This window comes from Taudactylus pleione, unplaced genomic scaffold (assembly GCF_031769625.1).
Source record: "Taudactylus pleione unplaced genomic scaffold, aTauple2 ptg000189l, whole genome shotgun sequence".
NCBI lineage: Eukaryota > Metazoa > Chordata > Amphibia > Anura > Myobatrachidae > Taudactylus > Taudactylus pleione.
Genome location: NW_028284591.1, coordinates 10001486 through 10017500, shown reverse-complemented (window position 1 = coordinate 10017500; position 16015 = coordinate 10001486). Strand labels below are relative to the sequence as shown.

The 16015-nt window shown below is 38.0% G+C and overlaps 1 protein-coding gene across 2 annotated transcripts in view; it reads right to left on the bottom strand.

The window, feature by feature from the left end:
• SKOR2 (SKI family transcriptional corepressor 2) overlaps positions 1–16015 on the bottom strand; it is a 42201-nt gene that overhangs the window by 24130 nt on the left and 2056 nt on the right. For both annotated transcript variants that reach the window (XM_088476558.1, XM_088476557.1), the window contains exons 2-4: positions 6110–7927; positions 5599–5656; positions 334–408 (exon numbers count right to left, since the gene is read on the bottom strand). In XM_088476558.1, the coding sequence (XP_088332684.1) occupies positions 334–408; positions 5599–5656; positions 6110–7882 (1906 nt within the window). In that variant the 5' untranslated portion in view covers positions 7883–7927. The remainder of the gene's footprint in view (positions 1–333; positions 409–5598; positions 5657–6109; positions 7928–16015) is intronic.

Genomic DNA, 16015 nt, shown 5'->3' with positions numbered 1-16015 from the left:
CCTTTTTAATGGAAGGTTTGTAAGAAACATTTCAATTATTGTCATTTCATGCTTTTGCAGGCTATCTCATTGTATATGTTTCTAAAATCCCCTTTTGATGCGTCCTCTGCAATTAATAATCCAGTTGCTATTAGCTGGTTGTTGTTGTGTTTTATCATTTTTATTTTTTTTTACTATTTTTTTTTTTATTTTTTATTTTTTTATATGTCTATTCTCTGCATATCATCAGATCCAAGTGTTTTTTTATTCCAGACCTTTGCTCTAAACATTCCAGGCAATTTCCTTTATCTCAGGAAGACGGATATCAGAGATTTTATTTGAATGCAAAAATACCTGGTATCTCTCTCCAGAATTCACCGGCGGACGTGTCGGTTTCTGTGACGTATAAATGCATCTCCTTACTTTTATCTGGAATCACACACAAGATATTCACTTTAGCACAATATATATGCACAGCTGTATCTGTAAAACATCACATTTACTATACTAGCAGGCTATAACCTGTGGCTCCCAATTTAGGGGGGCTACAGATCCCTGCAAATCTAGATTATCATTAAATAAAAAACAAAATGCAAATAACAACTGAAATATGTAGCGCAGATAATCCCATTGGCATATATTCGGTTTATTTATTTTTAAGTTTCCCCATATTTTTTTTTTTATTGTAAATTATTGTGGAACATAATTCCCAATGTAGTGCGACATTTTAATATGTCCTGGCAGACTGGTAAGGAGTCATTTCTATAGGGGACAAAATGAAAATAAACTCACTTAGTAGGACCCATGTGGCATCACAGATATGCAGGAAAAAGGGCACTCAACGAAAATCATAATTATGCGTATATGTTTTAATGAACATAAACTCAAAAACATCAGCATTTGCACCAGACATATGATTACGCTCACCAATGGCGCAGCGATGTGGCATGCAAGGATTAGTAATTAATGGTAAAGTCACATCACCCTATTTGTACACAATATAATAATGTAATGAAGTGTCATATACGCAAGAGAGAACATTGTCTGGACAATTATTAATAAATGCACAAGTCACATTGTCCGTATAAAATTTTGTTAAGTACAAACACCCCACAAATGTCGTTTACTACATTAAAAAAGTAACTGGGAATATTTTTCCCTGTAGTCCAAATGGGAGTTTTAGATAATGGGAATTTTAGATAAAATAGACGGCCACGTCTTCATGTAATAATGTAGCTGCAATGATAATAATTTAAGTATTGTCAGCTGGAGGGGTAAAAACACAAACAGCCAATTAGAAGTGTCTAGACGGTGCCGCAGTGCTCATCCTGATCATTAGGTTTCTGGACGCCGCTTCCTGTAATAGCTACGTCTCCTACCGGACATATCTCAGATGCGTCTATGCCGAATTACATGAACATGACCTTACTGTGCTAAACTTAGGGTCTCCCTCTCTAGTCCATCTCCATTATAACTCTCCAGGGATAAAGGGATCCAAAACAATGTTATGCAAAAATCTACGCATAAAAAAAAGGTAACTATTAGGGCGCGATGCAGCAATGCCTCCGAAAATGCCGCTTACTGCATGCGATACATTCTGGGGCTTGGATGCGGTGGGCAACGTCATCTTTAGAAGCCTATGGGGTTCTATTCGGAACTACCCCTGAGAAGGACCCAAGGAGATCTCTCCCAGCACATCCAGCGGAGCATACTTCACTCGTCACATGCACAGAAGGACTCTTGGTCATAAAGCCTGAATTCCTTTCATTATAAAGGACAATAAAAAGCTGTTACCGGGAGAGCTGTACGTTGTGATTTGTTTCAAGCATGTGGCGTTAATAGACGCCATTTTTCTTGCGATTAGTGGCAAGATGCATTGCATTCAAAATGTGAGGGGTCATGCATCCCGCTCTTAGAGCCGTATTCAATTCGTTCGCGGCCCGGACTTTTCGCCTACTTCGCCTGTTTTGTAGGCAGAAAAGTATCGCGGCAGTGCCGGCTTTACCCCATATTCATATTGAAAGTAGGCGAAAACGGGACCCGGCGAAACTTGAACAAGCGGAAAGTGCTGTCAGATTTGGGGAAAACAGCCTGACACCCCCCAAAAGATGCTCCGACATGGTGGTTCCCTATGGTACCCCCCGATTTGGCTTGCTGAAGGTATTTGGTGTTTTTAAACGGGCTCAATAGCTGCTAAATAGCGTTTTTGTTATAAGTGGTGCAGAATAGTATTTAGGAGTATTTTTTCCAGAAAATAAGTTATCCCGGCAAATTTGGGGTACTTGAAAATGGGGGCCAGCATATTTAAAAGTTGCTAAAGTGAAGTTGAAAAAATCGTGAAAAATCCACCTGCCGCAAGCCCCTGCAATATAAAAAACACTTGGGGCATACTTGGGGACCCCCCTTTTTCAAAGTAATTTTTTGGGGTGTCCTTAAGTGTTTTTTTATTTTTATTTTTTGACCTTTTGGGGACTGTCTGAAGGCTGCACCGGGGTTCCTGAAACGTTGCAACCCAAAACCCCAATTCTGCACTTTTTTCCGCCTCCCATTCATACGTGAAACTTTTCTGCCTATTACATTGCATTGACTTCAAATTGAATACGGGGTAAAAGCCAAACAGGCGAAAATGACGTCATCGGCGAAAAGTTTCCGCCAAAAACTGACTTTTTCGCCTCAAATTGAATACGGCCCTAAAATCTGAATAGATAATTTAGTACAGGTGTAATGATTTCCCCTTGCTTGATAGATATACCTGCTATAGTAAACAGGCGACTATGAATATTGTTCTATTGTAAGCTAGAATATGGTCTGTCAAAGCCACTGTATTAATGAGCAATGAAATATAACCCTGGTAACGGTATTTATAAAATCATCTATAGAGATAAGATATCACTGTAGACGAGTCACGATGGGGGACGTTATAAATAAATTGCTGGGAAAGTGGGATCTAGCGCACAAGGTGTATTTATGATTAGAAGTGACAGGAGAGATGTGACATTATTCCCTGTAAGTCCTGATTCACTGGAACGAGGATCATATCACTTCTGCAGTCATGTAACCTCTTGTGTTAATAGAGGCAGACAGACATATAGAGGTTCGTTTGAGTTAACAGATATTTAACATGGCAGTGCTGAACCCTGAGCAGACAGCTGATGTCATTACACCAGGTGCCAGCCGGGGAGGACTACGCAATGGGGTCAGGCGGAGAATAAGGGAGCTTACATCCATAGGCAAAGGGATGTGAGATGGATATATTAGATAAATAGATAAATAGACAGACATACATACATACATACATACTGTACAAACAAACAAAGATAGATAGACAGACAAACAAAGATAGATAGATAGATAGATAGATAGATAGATAGATAGATAGATAGATAAAGACATTAGATATTATGAAGAAAGATAGACATACATACAAACAAACAAAGATAGATAGATAGATAGATAGATAGATAGATAGACATTAGATAGATACATAGATAGATAGATAGATAGAAAGATGGATAGATAGATAGATAGATAGATATGAGATAGACAGACAGACATACAAACAAAGATAGATAGATAGATAGATAGATAGACAGACATGAGATAGATAGATAGACACAGAGATAGATAGATAGACATGAGATAGATAGATAGATAGATACATAGATAGATAGATAGATAGATAGATAGATACATACATAGATAGATAGATAGATAGATAGATAGATAGATAGATAGATAGATATGAGATAGACAGACAGACATACAAACAAACAAAGATAGATAGATAGATAGACAGATAGATAGATAGATAGATAGATAGATAGATAGATAGATATGAGATAGACAGACAGACAGACAGACATACAAACAAAGATAGATAGATGGATAGATAGACATGAGATAGAAAGATAGACATTAGATAGATGGATAGATAGATAGATAGATAGACACAGAGATAGATAGATAGATAGATAGATAGATAGATAGATAGATAGACATTAGATATATAGATGGATATATAGATAGATAGATATACAACCAATTAAACAAAGATAGATAGATAGATATATAGATAGATAGATAGATAGAATGATAGATAGATAGACATGAGATAGATAGATAGATATATGGATGGATAGATAGATAAAGAAATTAGATATTAAGACGAAAGACAGACGTACATACATACAAAGATAGAGAGACAGACAGATAGATAGATAGATAGATAGATAGATAGATAGATAGATAGATAGATAAAGAAATTAGATATTAAGAAGAAAGACAGACGTACATACATACAAAGATAGAAAGACAGATAGATAGATAGATAGATAGATATACTAGACCACAAAGGTTCACTCTCTAAAGAAGGGCAAAAGTAATGATATATGATTAAATGGTGGCTAAATTGATAGGGTGACATATATAAATGCACTTTTGGGTACTTGGTGGTAACCTATCATGGTGTTAATATGTACAGTACGCAATATAATTTTGGGGCACTGTACTATATGTTATCATTACACTATGTACAAAGATGAAAGAAATTTGCCTGCGTTTGGTCTTACTCATGTTGTACATGGTACCAGCTGCGTAGCAATATTAGTGCCACGTATGTATATACAAAACAGAAAGACAATGTTCCCGGCCCTATCACTAGCACTGTAAATCAGATGGTACCATGTATAATATGGGTAAGACCGAGCCCGGGAATATTTTTTTCTATTTTTGTGTTAAACATTTTGCCTGGTGCTATCATGGCTGCTGACAATGGGATCCGGTCTAAAGATCTACAGTAAAAAGGAAGACCCTCCCTCCTGGTGCCTAACCCTCCCTCCTGGTGCCTGTCCCTAACCCTCCCTCCTGGTGCCTAACCCTAACCCTCCCTCCTGGTGCCTGTCCCTAACCGTTTGTTTAAGACTCTGGATTTCCTATAAAAAATTTTTTACATATTCACTGTTTACCTAATTTGTTTGCACTTATTGAGCTTTTAATTTTATTATTTCTATCTAGACATTGTCTACCTTTTTATTGTAGATCTTTCAACACACACCCGTTGACAATCGCGGCTAAATAAGGCCTAGTTGGGTGCGGCTCGCAAGCCACCCCTTTTCTGGGTGTTACACTCTATACTTGAGAGGTGCGTGCATTTGCAGGCAATGTAATGGTGTGATGGGCATATATGCCAGTGTAAGGACTTGCAGAGAATTGGCGACGGGCTGCAAGCTGAAATGTATCGATCAAAGCAGGAGGAAAATCTGCATGCTTTTGCTAGATACACACAGCTTTACAGTGGTTGTGATGGCGCTGATGGCAATTATCTATCTGTTTTATTATACTATATATGTTTTAGGTGCCATAATAAAATTTGTGTTGTTTATTTCTTTTTTACATATATTGGCCACTTTTGTGCCAAGCAATAGAGAATGTAGTGATCATTGCCAGAGGCAGGTCTTCTCAATACAATATGGATTTTCATTGCCTGGTACATATATCTACATAAATTTAACCCATGGGTAAATATTTAAATTCCTATTTTTAAAAGTACAGTCACAGACATTAACCTTTCGACACAGCCTAAGGAAGTGCTTATTAAAACTATTACAGGTTTGGCTGTACCTGAGTACAAATCTTCTTTTGAGGATAAGTTACCAGTGTCATCTTTGCTTTTTTGCGCCTGCAATACAAGAAACACAGCATATAAACAACACGCCTCATATAAATGACATACATACCATACATATGATACTGCAGGCACAAGAAGTTCTATTTAAGTAAATAGAGTCTATTCATAGGCCAGTAATAATCTATGTTGGTAATAAATGCCAGTTCCTCTATGATTGAGGTGAACTAATTATCAATACATGTGCCTAATTGTATATGGTTATATGGGGTACAGTCCCTACCATATGGGGCCGGGATGAGTGCATGCATCCCAGGGATAGAGGGGGTCTATTTGCATGTAGAACATTTGTTCTCAGTGGCATTGTGTTAAAAAGCTAAACACATTGAAGATTTCATTTCTGTAGGGCATCTAGTTATCAATCTTATTATGCATACATAAACCATTCAGCCTAAAGCTGCATTTAAATAATAATAATTAGCTGAGGAGCCTAGAGGGGATATTTACATCTTTGTAGCAAGGCTCTTCCAGTGATGTATGACGGGGGCTGGAATCTTTTGGAGTGGACGGAGGATGCTGCGAGCTCTCGGTTTTCTCTGCTTGGGCCTCACTCCTGGAGCTGGGGAAGGGGGATCTGGATTTGCATGTTTTCTGGTTGCTGTCTGCTAGACCCCTGCTTTGTAGAAACTGGCTGCTGAGGGTCTCCTCTTCTTCCTCTTCTTCTTCACCAGGTTGCTTGTTGGTCTCCACGTCCACGTCCTGCTCTTCATCGGAGTCTGAGCTGTCACTTTGATAGCTGCAGCTGGTGCCGGGCGAGACGTGCCTGTCACTTGGGAAGTCCTCCAGGCTGCCATGAAGCTTGGCAATGCTCTCCGTGTCCTTCACCACTGGCCTGAAGGCTGAGTGGTAGCTCTGTTTCCTGATGGGGAATGGAGGTACATCCAAGGCGGTTGTCGTCCTGGCCTCAGATGATGGCCTGATGTCACCAGACACCGGAGAGCTGGAGCACTCAGTCTCAAACAGGTTCTCACCAGGGTTGCTGATGCTGCTGGCATCACTCTGGTCAGCCAGTTCCAGGAAGGCCTGTCTGAGAGTCGGGTTGTCTGTGATAGAGGTAAGGGCACTGGGCTGAGGCTGGAGGTAAGTAGGGACTGGGAGCCCACCAGGGGTTCTTGGTGGCCAGAACATACAAAAAGGGGGGTAGAAAGCATCTTTCCTACCAGGCCAGAATAGTCCTGACAGTGCGCTGGTTTTCTGGCCGTTTACCGCCTCTGTGTCGTCTTTCTTCTGACACAGCCCAAAGGCAGGGAACGTGTATGGACTTGGGAAGAGGGTGCTTCCTGGGAACTTCTGCAACATGCCAAACCCTTTGCTAGGGACTGGAATCACGGGGTAACTTCTCTGGGTCTTGTTTGGGATACTAGCAGGCTCGATCTCGTCCTCTTCTTCAAACCGCGGCCTTTTCTGGTTGAGATCTTGGCCGATCATGTGTGGCAAGACCCCATTGGAGGCCTTTACAGAACTCAGAGAGTGACAGTGTCCGTGAGATAAAGCCCTCTTTCGACTCCCACCGTTAAACATGGCTTTGACGTCCTCCCAGGCAAACACCATTTCATCTGGAGGAGTCTTATCTGTGAGTTTTAAGTGTCTTCTCCAAGAGTTGAAGTTGGCAGCATCAGGCTGGGTGTATTTAGCCTCTGGTGTTCGGTGAGAGTGGAAGATAAACTTGTTTGGAGAAAAGTACATGTTGCAGTAGGTGCACTTGATACACTTAGCCCTGGAACTGTTGTACCTAGCTGGGATAAAGTTCCCCCTGCAGCCCCAGGCACACTCATGAGTGACATCAAAGGCAAAGTTGTCTGGCAGCTTTGGGGGCCTGTTCTCTCCTAGGAAGGACTTGCACAGTCTCTCTGCCTCCCTCTTAGTGATCATCCCGCATCTTCTCGAAGATATGGGCATAGCCCCAGCCCTTCTCAAGATTTCCAGTTGCACAGGGGTACATTGTACGCAAGTGATGCCCAGGGCCACCCGCCTGTTGTGTATCTCATTATAGCTATAGTTCTTTAGGAGGGTATTTGAGATCTGGGCAAGACACAGCCTCTCCTGCCCGTCGATGACCAGTGAGACGATGGGGATGCCATATAGAATGACCTGGCTGACCTGGTTTGGTTTCATGCTGGAGTGACTGACTCTGGACTGACCATGGGAGTCTTGCTGGTAGGTGCTTGGAGGAGAAGCCAGGAGAATATCATTAGCTACTGTTAGAGGGCTAGTGGCCATCTCTACAGGCGATAACTTGAGGAACTTCTTTGGTCAGATTGATGCCTAAAATAAGAAGGAAATAGAAGTTGGTGTCAATCTGAAATCATGGGGACAGGATGTTGTTAAGACACTAGAGAATCTATGAATTTACCTTTCAATGGTCTGAACCAATTAAACTACAGACCAAAATTCAACAAACTCAATTAGATGCATCACAGTTAGTGCCAATAGATGTGTTCGTAATAAACCAACTTGTATGTTTCTATAGGATACACAGAGGATACTCTGCAATACATTCTCTAAAGGATGCAAGGTGTCTACATTTATTAAAGATTAATATAATATGAACAACACAATACAGTAATCAATGGTTCATGTAATAAACCTGTTAATGTAAAATCTACTCCATAATTTCCTACTCTATCAGTGAGGTATTTACTGTTGTTCCTACTTGTAAACGATGAGATACAAAGTAACAACCTGTATATGATTTCTGTGGCGCTAGACAATTTGCATGGGAAAACAATAGGTGATCCATGCTTTGCTAGAGGGTGTCCTAAACACAGCAAAGGTTCCCGGTAATGTAACTATTAATTAAAACACAATTAACCTCCTCACTCCGGCGTGTCACCCGTGTTCATTAGAGGGTGATGAAACACCAGTGGAAATGGTTTGTGCCCTGAGATTACACATAATGAAAGAATCTGTCCTCTATTTTCTCACAGCAATATATATATATGTATGTATATATATATATATATATATATATATATGCCAGTACATAGCCTAATTCCTCATGCTTTACAGGGTCATAATGCTGATTAATTAACGTCACCATTTTATGACATCATTTTATAGCAATTACAGCAATAATGTTATGCATCAGCAATGGGTTTTTGTAAATTAATATGCGGGTAAAATGTAATTTGAAATAATTTGTAGCTCATTATTACATCCTCAACACATGAAAACCGTTATTTGTTTTGAGCACACGTTTTACAGTGCAATATTCCTCATCTGTGCACCCTTAGCAGAAGTAAACATTTATTTAAATGGAGATTAATTTGTGTATATATATATATATATATATATATATATATATAGTAAGAAAATATTATGTCATGTGTGCTATATATACTATATAGTTTGAAATATTTCCGTTGACAGATAAAGTCAACGATCTCTGCTGAGGGAAACTGATGATGAGATTTGTCCATCGGAATCTGCTGGTTACAGACATCGATTCGTAGATTAATAGCGAGAAAGACGGATTTAATATTGACATTTCCTATGGGGAGTTAGAATGAAGCATTGAGAGACGGATATACCGTACTGTACAGGATGTATGTAATCTGTACAATGTCACATATATGTCGGTGAGTGTGTACAGCTCTACACACATTTCTACATCCTGAAATGTATTCTACAAAATATAAAATGAAAAAATAACTTAACAGTTTGCATTGATCCATTCCGCATTGTAATCGTTATTGAAACAGTATCCTATTATATCAAATACACAGCAGCTATATATATATACATTATACTATACTATACGAATCTTATATACCAATATACATTTACTGTATATACGAATCTTATTTACCATTATTCATTTACAGTATATACGAATCTTATATACCATCATACATTTACAGTATATACGAATCTTATATACCAGTATACATTTACAGTATATAGGAATCTTCTATACCAATACAGTAGATACGAATCCTATTTACCAATACACATGCACAGTACATGTCATTCTGGCCCAAAAAAGTTTACCTAGTAAATATAGTTTTGCAGCAGTTACTCAGCACACAGAGACATGCATTGTTATCTGCTAATATCCTTATAACCTGCCTACACCATACACCTTCCAATACAGGTAACAGAGCAACAAACCTCTATAAACACTATACATACGGATAACAGAGCAAAAACAAATATAAACACTATACATTATATTGAAACACTCTATATATTATAAACTCGTTTCTTGAAATAGTAATAAAAATAAGGTAATAATAGCAGAAAAATATCTAACTCAATCAGAAATAATCACCTACTAAGAGTAAGATCAGGTCTCCTACAGAGCAGGTCTGAGCATCTTGTAGGTGGCTTTGGCTGTAGGGATCTACGGTTGAGTTAAGTGTGGATTAAAGACCTCTCCCGGATCCTCTCTCTATTACTGACAGGTAGAGGGGATGATCGGTCCTCCCCCGGTCCAGGTATATGGGAGTGCAGTGCAGTATATAGGGGCAGCCTCCCCATCTGAAGGCTAACCTGGTCCTTCAGCTGACGTCATCACCTTCCCATTAACCCATTCCACCCTGGGATCCCCCAGAGGGGTGATGTATTCATGACATGTCTGCCTTTAACCTACCCCCCCCCAAGAAAAAAATTAAATAAATTAAAAAGAAAAAGAAAAACATGCCAACAATCCCCAAATGCAGAGCAATCTTTTCACATAGCGGGTAATCCTTAAAGTGGGAGATTACCTGATCTATATTGCAGACACGTCATGACAAGCACTGGGATTATATCATATTATACAGAAATCACACTGTTCACTTATTATTTTAGGGTATAATTGGGGTAGATAAAAAACAATGCAATTATTATTACTAATAATATTTTTTATTTTTTTTATCAAGATTCTTGAAATTTAAACTCAACATTCTAGAATATTTATTTATTTTTTTAAATTAAATTATATTCAGGGAACAATTATTTTAATGCTAACTAGCATTTTTTTCTAAAGAAAAAAATTCCGTGAACACCAACTGAAACTCTTTTAACTTGTGAGAAAAAAAATCCTGAAGGTTTCCATTTGCCCTAACTTCCAGAATATAATTGATGTAATTAATCAAATCTGAGGGGACTTCAAAGTTTTAATGGGGAATGTTTTATACATTAAAAGTTATGAACGAATGTATATACACCTCTTATCCATAGGCCTTTCATCATTCATTAATCGTTTCTGTGCGATCATAAAGTTAAGCGTACTGTATGTACTAAAAGGCAACGTAACATGACAATATTTTACACAAAAGTGCAGGACTTGGCATTACAGTGAACAGGATTATTATCTAAGTGGGAGAAGATTTCACAGGATCATCTAACAAAACCATCCACTCTGTGGACAGGGGGTCACCTAACAAAACCATCCACTCTGTGGACAGGGGGTCATTCCTGGATATGATAAATCTGACGCAGTTCATTAGCAACAAAAGGTATGATCTGGTGTTATAGCCCCGAGAGCGTGATAAATGAGCCACAATATATGTCAGCAGGGACACATCAAGACCCGTCTATCACACAGGTTTGTCTCCTCTCAGCAGGAAAATAATGACAAATGAAGAACTACTTATGCACTTGAATAATAAGTTTTGTCTTTCAATTTACTTTTTCATCTCTATAAAGTATCGTTAAGTAACACATTCTAAATGCATTATAATCTGTAGCCCTCTGCTAGTGTGTGTAAATATATATATATATATATATATATATATATATACATATATATATATATTTAATTTTAGATAAATGATTATTTATTTTATACAGTATATATATATTTCTACATATATATATATATATATATATATATATATATATATATATATGATATATGATATATTATGGTATGATCTTTTTTTTTAAATAAAATTCTAGCTACTCTTTGTTGGATATTTTGATACAGTAATGGTGATCCGAACCCGATTTTTGCGTTCCTTGATAAAAAAAAAAAAAATCCGCCAGTTTTATTGCTACATTTTACTAAACTGCAACACAGTACGGTGTCACTTAACAAGAATAGTCAGACAGTATGTGATCTCAGTCCGCATCGACAGATCAGACACAATTTGGAACAAGATTGATGGATTAGGGACTTGTCAGTTATTTTGCAATCCATCAATATTCTACTACCCCTTTTAAGAGTTTGAAAATAAGTGTAATTAATTTGCCAGCACAGGGAACTAAGCAGGGTCGGTAAAATCAAAATCAGATTTTGGAACAGAATTTTAAACACCTGCTTAGTTTTGCTTGATTTAATGACTATATATATATATATATATATATATATATACACCATAAAACCATATATCGAAGAAATTGTGCCTCTAGCTGCCTTACTGCGCTTTTCCGGTGTTATACTAATTTATAAAGCAGTATTAAAGGTTTATTTATGTTTGACACCAAAGTTTATTATTTATGATCAGAATATAATACTATTTTTGTGATCTGATTAGATTTATGCTGAATTTATGTGACATAGAGCACAGAACCACAGGTTACTGTACACAGGTAATAGGACAGGTAACTTTGCAATGTACTCTGTGTAGTCGGAGAAAAGATCATTATACATTTAAGTTAGAAGTGAATGGACTAAACGTGCAATAATGGGACATAGATTTGCCCTATAGCCAGAAATATGAGTGGTCACTTATTATTTTTCACTTTTTGATCCATTTGACTAATTGATAATTAGTTTTGGAATCCCAGTGGTTTCTCAGTGTCCTATAGGACCTGTGCCTGGACCAGTGTCTCAGGTCATCAGTGGTTTGCAGCTCAGAGGTCTAAACTGTCGTCTTTGACCTGGCACCTAACAGGTTAAGTGACTGTGTCATCCAATCATCCCGATGTTCGTTCTTATTTTATTCTTCTGTCTTTTATTTTTCTTTCTTTTTGTGCTTGTCATTATGATATGACTGTGGCCGGGTACCCAGCACATAATGCAGTGTCTGCTGACACAATACAATGGAGGTGGGCCCCATCTGGGGAACTCTGCGACTCATTTCTCCGTAGCTCTCCAGGCTTTGTCTGTCTGCCGGAGTATAACCCTTGGACAGTCCTAACAAAAGCGTTTCCTGGGAGTCGCTGGGCTCAGCAAGCAGCACCCTAACATCTCCCCAATTCTCACTGCGTCTACGTACATACATACATATATGTGTATACCTGAACAGATACACTGTATGAATGTTTATACAAATATATATATATATACAACTATATATATATATATATATATATATATGTGTGTGTGTGTGTGTGTGTGTGTGTGTGTATCTCTGTGTATGTCCGCATTATATATTTAAATGCATAAATTCATACTTACACAGAAGCAAAAGATACTTTTGTATATGTACATAAATATATTTTTATAAATATACGTCTGTATATGAACATATACAATATATTTGTGTATATATATATATATATATATGTGTGTGTATATGTTTTCATTATATATCAATAGACTCAAATATATACTGCATATATAAATATGCAGCATGTGTTTGTGCGTGTTTGTGTTATTTATTCTGCTAGTGGATGGTTTAATTCCATTTTTGTAATCTCCATCTCTATTGCTGACATGGGGGTGCTGTTGTAGACGCCCCAGGATCTCCCCCCACAGTTACCTGTTTTATCCGCATTGTGTTGAATGCACAGATGAGTACACATAAAAAGATTCATTATTGGCATCGAGTCCTGGAAATAGGGCACACGAGAGGCACTTTGTGGAACAGAACTCCAAGAGTGGTATTTAATTAAAAAAGAAAAGAAAAGAATAGTAATAACCTAGATAGATATATACTGTATATATAAAAACAACAATTTTCCTTCTGCAGGAAATGAAGTGCTACAAAGTAACAATTAAGAAGACGGATGAATATTCTTCGAATACAACAATGTAAAGTTAATTACTAGCTGGGAGTGAGAGGTGTAGTTTGCAGATGTGGGCTGATGATAGGGGCACGTTGCTTCTAAAACAAATTACTAAAGTGTTGCACTTAAAAAATAAAAAAAAGTCTGAATGGCTTCCCAAAAGCAGTTCCAGGGCTGACGTTACTCGCATGCATCCATCATTACTGATGACCACCCACTGGGATATTATTGGTTTGCGAGAGAGTATTACAATCAGGAGATTTCTTTACTTACTGTTCACAATCACTTAAAGCTGACTGCTAATGACTGCTCTGAATGCACAGCAGAGACTCCTGGGGTACTTCTCAGAAGTACTTACATCTCCCACTTACAGCGCAATACCGCGCTGTACCCTATTACAGTGGGGGCAGTTCTGTGGGCGCCAGTATTGGATCAGGTACGCAGCCCGCCCTAGCTCCTTATCTAAGCATTGGATGACATGACACTGCATTATCTATTATTAGTAAGTGGGCACATAACTTTCTGCGTTTAAGAGATGCTCTCCGCCATGCATTATACTAGAGAGGAAACAGTGTTAGCCTTGGATGCTCAAAAGATCTATAGATATTAGGAATTGTTAAAGTCCTGATTGTCTCAGCATAGAGGGTGGGTGGGTGAGAGGTTCTTAGGGCATTAATGATATAGAAGCCCAAGTGATCAGATTAGCGCCAATACACTCTCTTACACTATGTCATCTCATTGTAACCGTGATTCTGAGCGGTAGGCCCCCTATCACAGGACGATCAGAGATATACAGTCATATTAGGTACTGACACAGTGATATACTGTAGGATAAAATAATACAGGGTACAGTAATAGCGTACAGTAATATAGGGTAACATTTTATAGAGTAAAATAATACAGCGTACAATAACATATTATATCTTTTTATCTCACACTTTACATTGCAATTGTAAAATCCGGCAGCCCCTGGGTGGCTGATAAATACTAATATTACACGTGTTACTGATATACACAAATGTTATCCCACCTTATGCTCTAAACTTAAATATATACCCCAATCCTGACTTCATGCTGGCAAACCTCTGAGATGGGGAATTTGCCAGGAAGGTGCAGAGATCGTACTTAGAGCCAAAGTATATCCTATGTACCCCTTATATCCCATGTATACTTTATATCCCATGTACCTCTTATATTCCATGTATACTTTATATCCTATGTGCCCCTTATATCCCATGTATACTTTATATCCCATGTACCTCTTATATCCCATGTACCTCTTATATTCCATGTATACTTTATATCCTATGTGCCCCTTATATCCCATGTATACTTTATATCCCATGTACCTCTTATATCCCATGTATACTTTATATCCCATGTACCTCTTATATCCCATGTATACTTTATATCCTATGTACCTCTTATATCCCATGTATACTTTATATCCCATGTACCTCTTATATCCCATGTATACTTTATATCCCATGTACCTCTTATATCCCATGTACCTCTTATATTCCATGTATACTTTATATCCTATGTGCCCCTTATATCCCATGTACCTCTTATATCCCATGTATACTTTATATCCCATGTACCTCTTATATCCCATGTACCTCTTATATTCCATGTATACTTTATATCCTATGTGCCCCTTATATCCCATGTATACTTTATATCCCATGTACCTCTTATATCCCATGTACCTCTTATATTCCATGTATACTTTATATCCTATGTGCCCCTTATATCCCATGTATACTTTATATCCTATGTGCCCCTTATATACCATGTATACTATATATCCCATGTACCTCTTATATCCCATGTATACTTTATATCCCATGTACCTCTTATATCCCATGTACCTCTTATATCCCATGTAACACTTAAATAACATGTACCCCTAATAAGCCATATGTCCCATGTACCCTGTGTATCCCATATATCACATATACCCAATATATCCCAAGTATACCATATAGCCCACGTACCCAATTTAGCCCATGTATCCTTTACAATTACATTCCTGCGCTCATACCTTATATAACATAGTAATTTGTACATTATATTAGCATACAAGAAAACCCTACATATGATGCGCTATAGCTATAATACAGACGTTTAAGGTATACAAGCTACAGTTGTACGTATAATAAGCAAACAATAATCAGTTAGAAGTGTAACTTTGTGGCTCTTAGCTACAGACTGTTATGTCCCGCAGAAGTTATTGCCCAGATGGATAGGCTCACTCTCCTGTACACATGGCCCTGGTCTGGTCATATCACTGCAAATACATGGACTGTCCGACTTTAGGAGTAATGTGACAGGGCTCCATTGCCTTCATAAGCAAGGAGGGGAAGGCTGAATGCACTGCTGGGCATGGTGAATAATGTGCTGTTTGGGGGGCGCTAATGGAGCAAAACGCAACTTGCACGGTGTAAATATAGCGTACATTTATAGAATACTAGG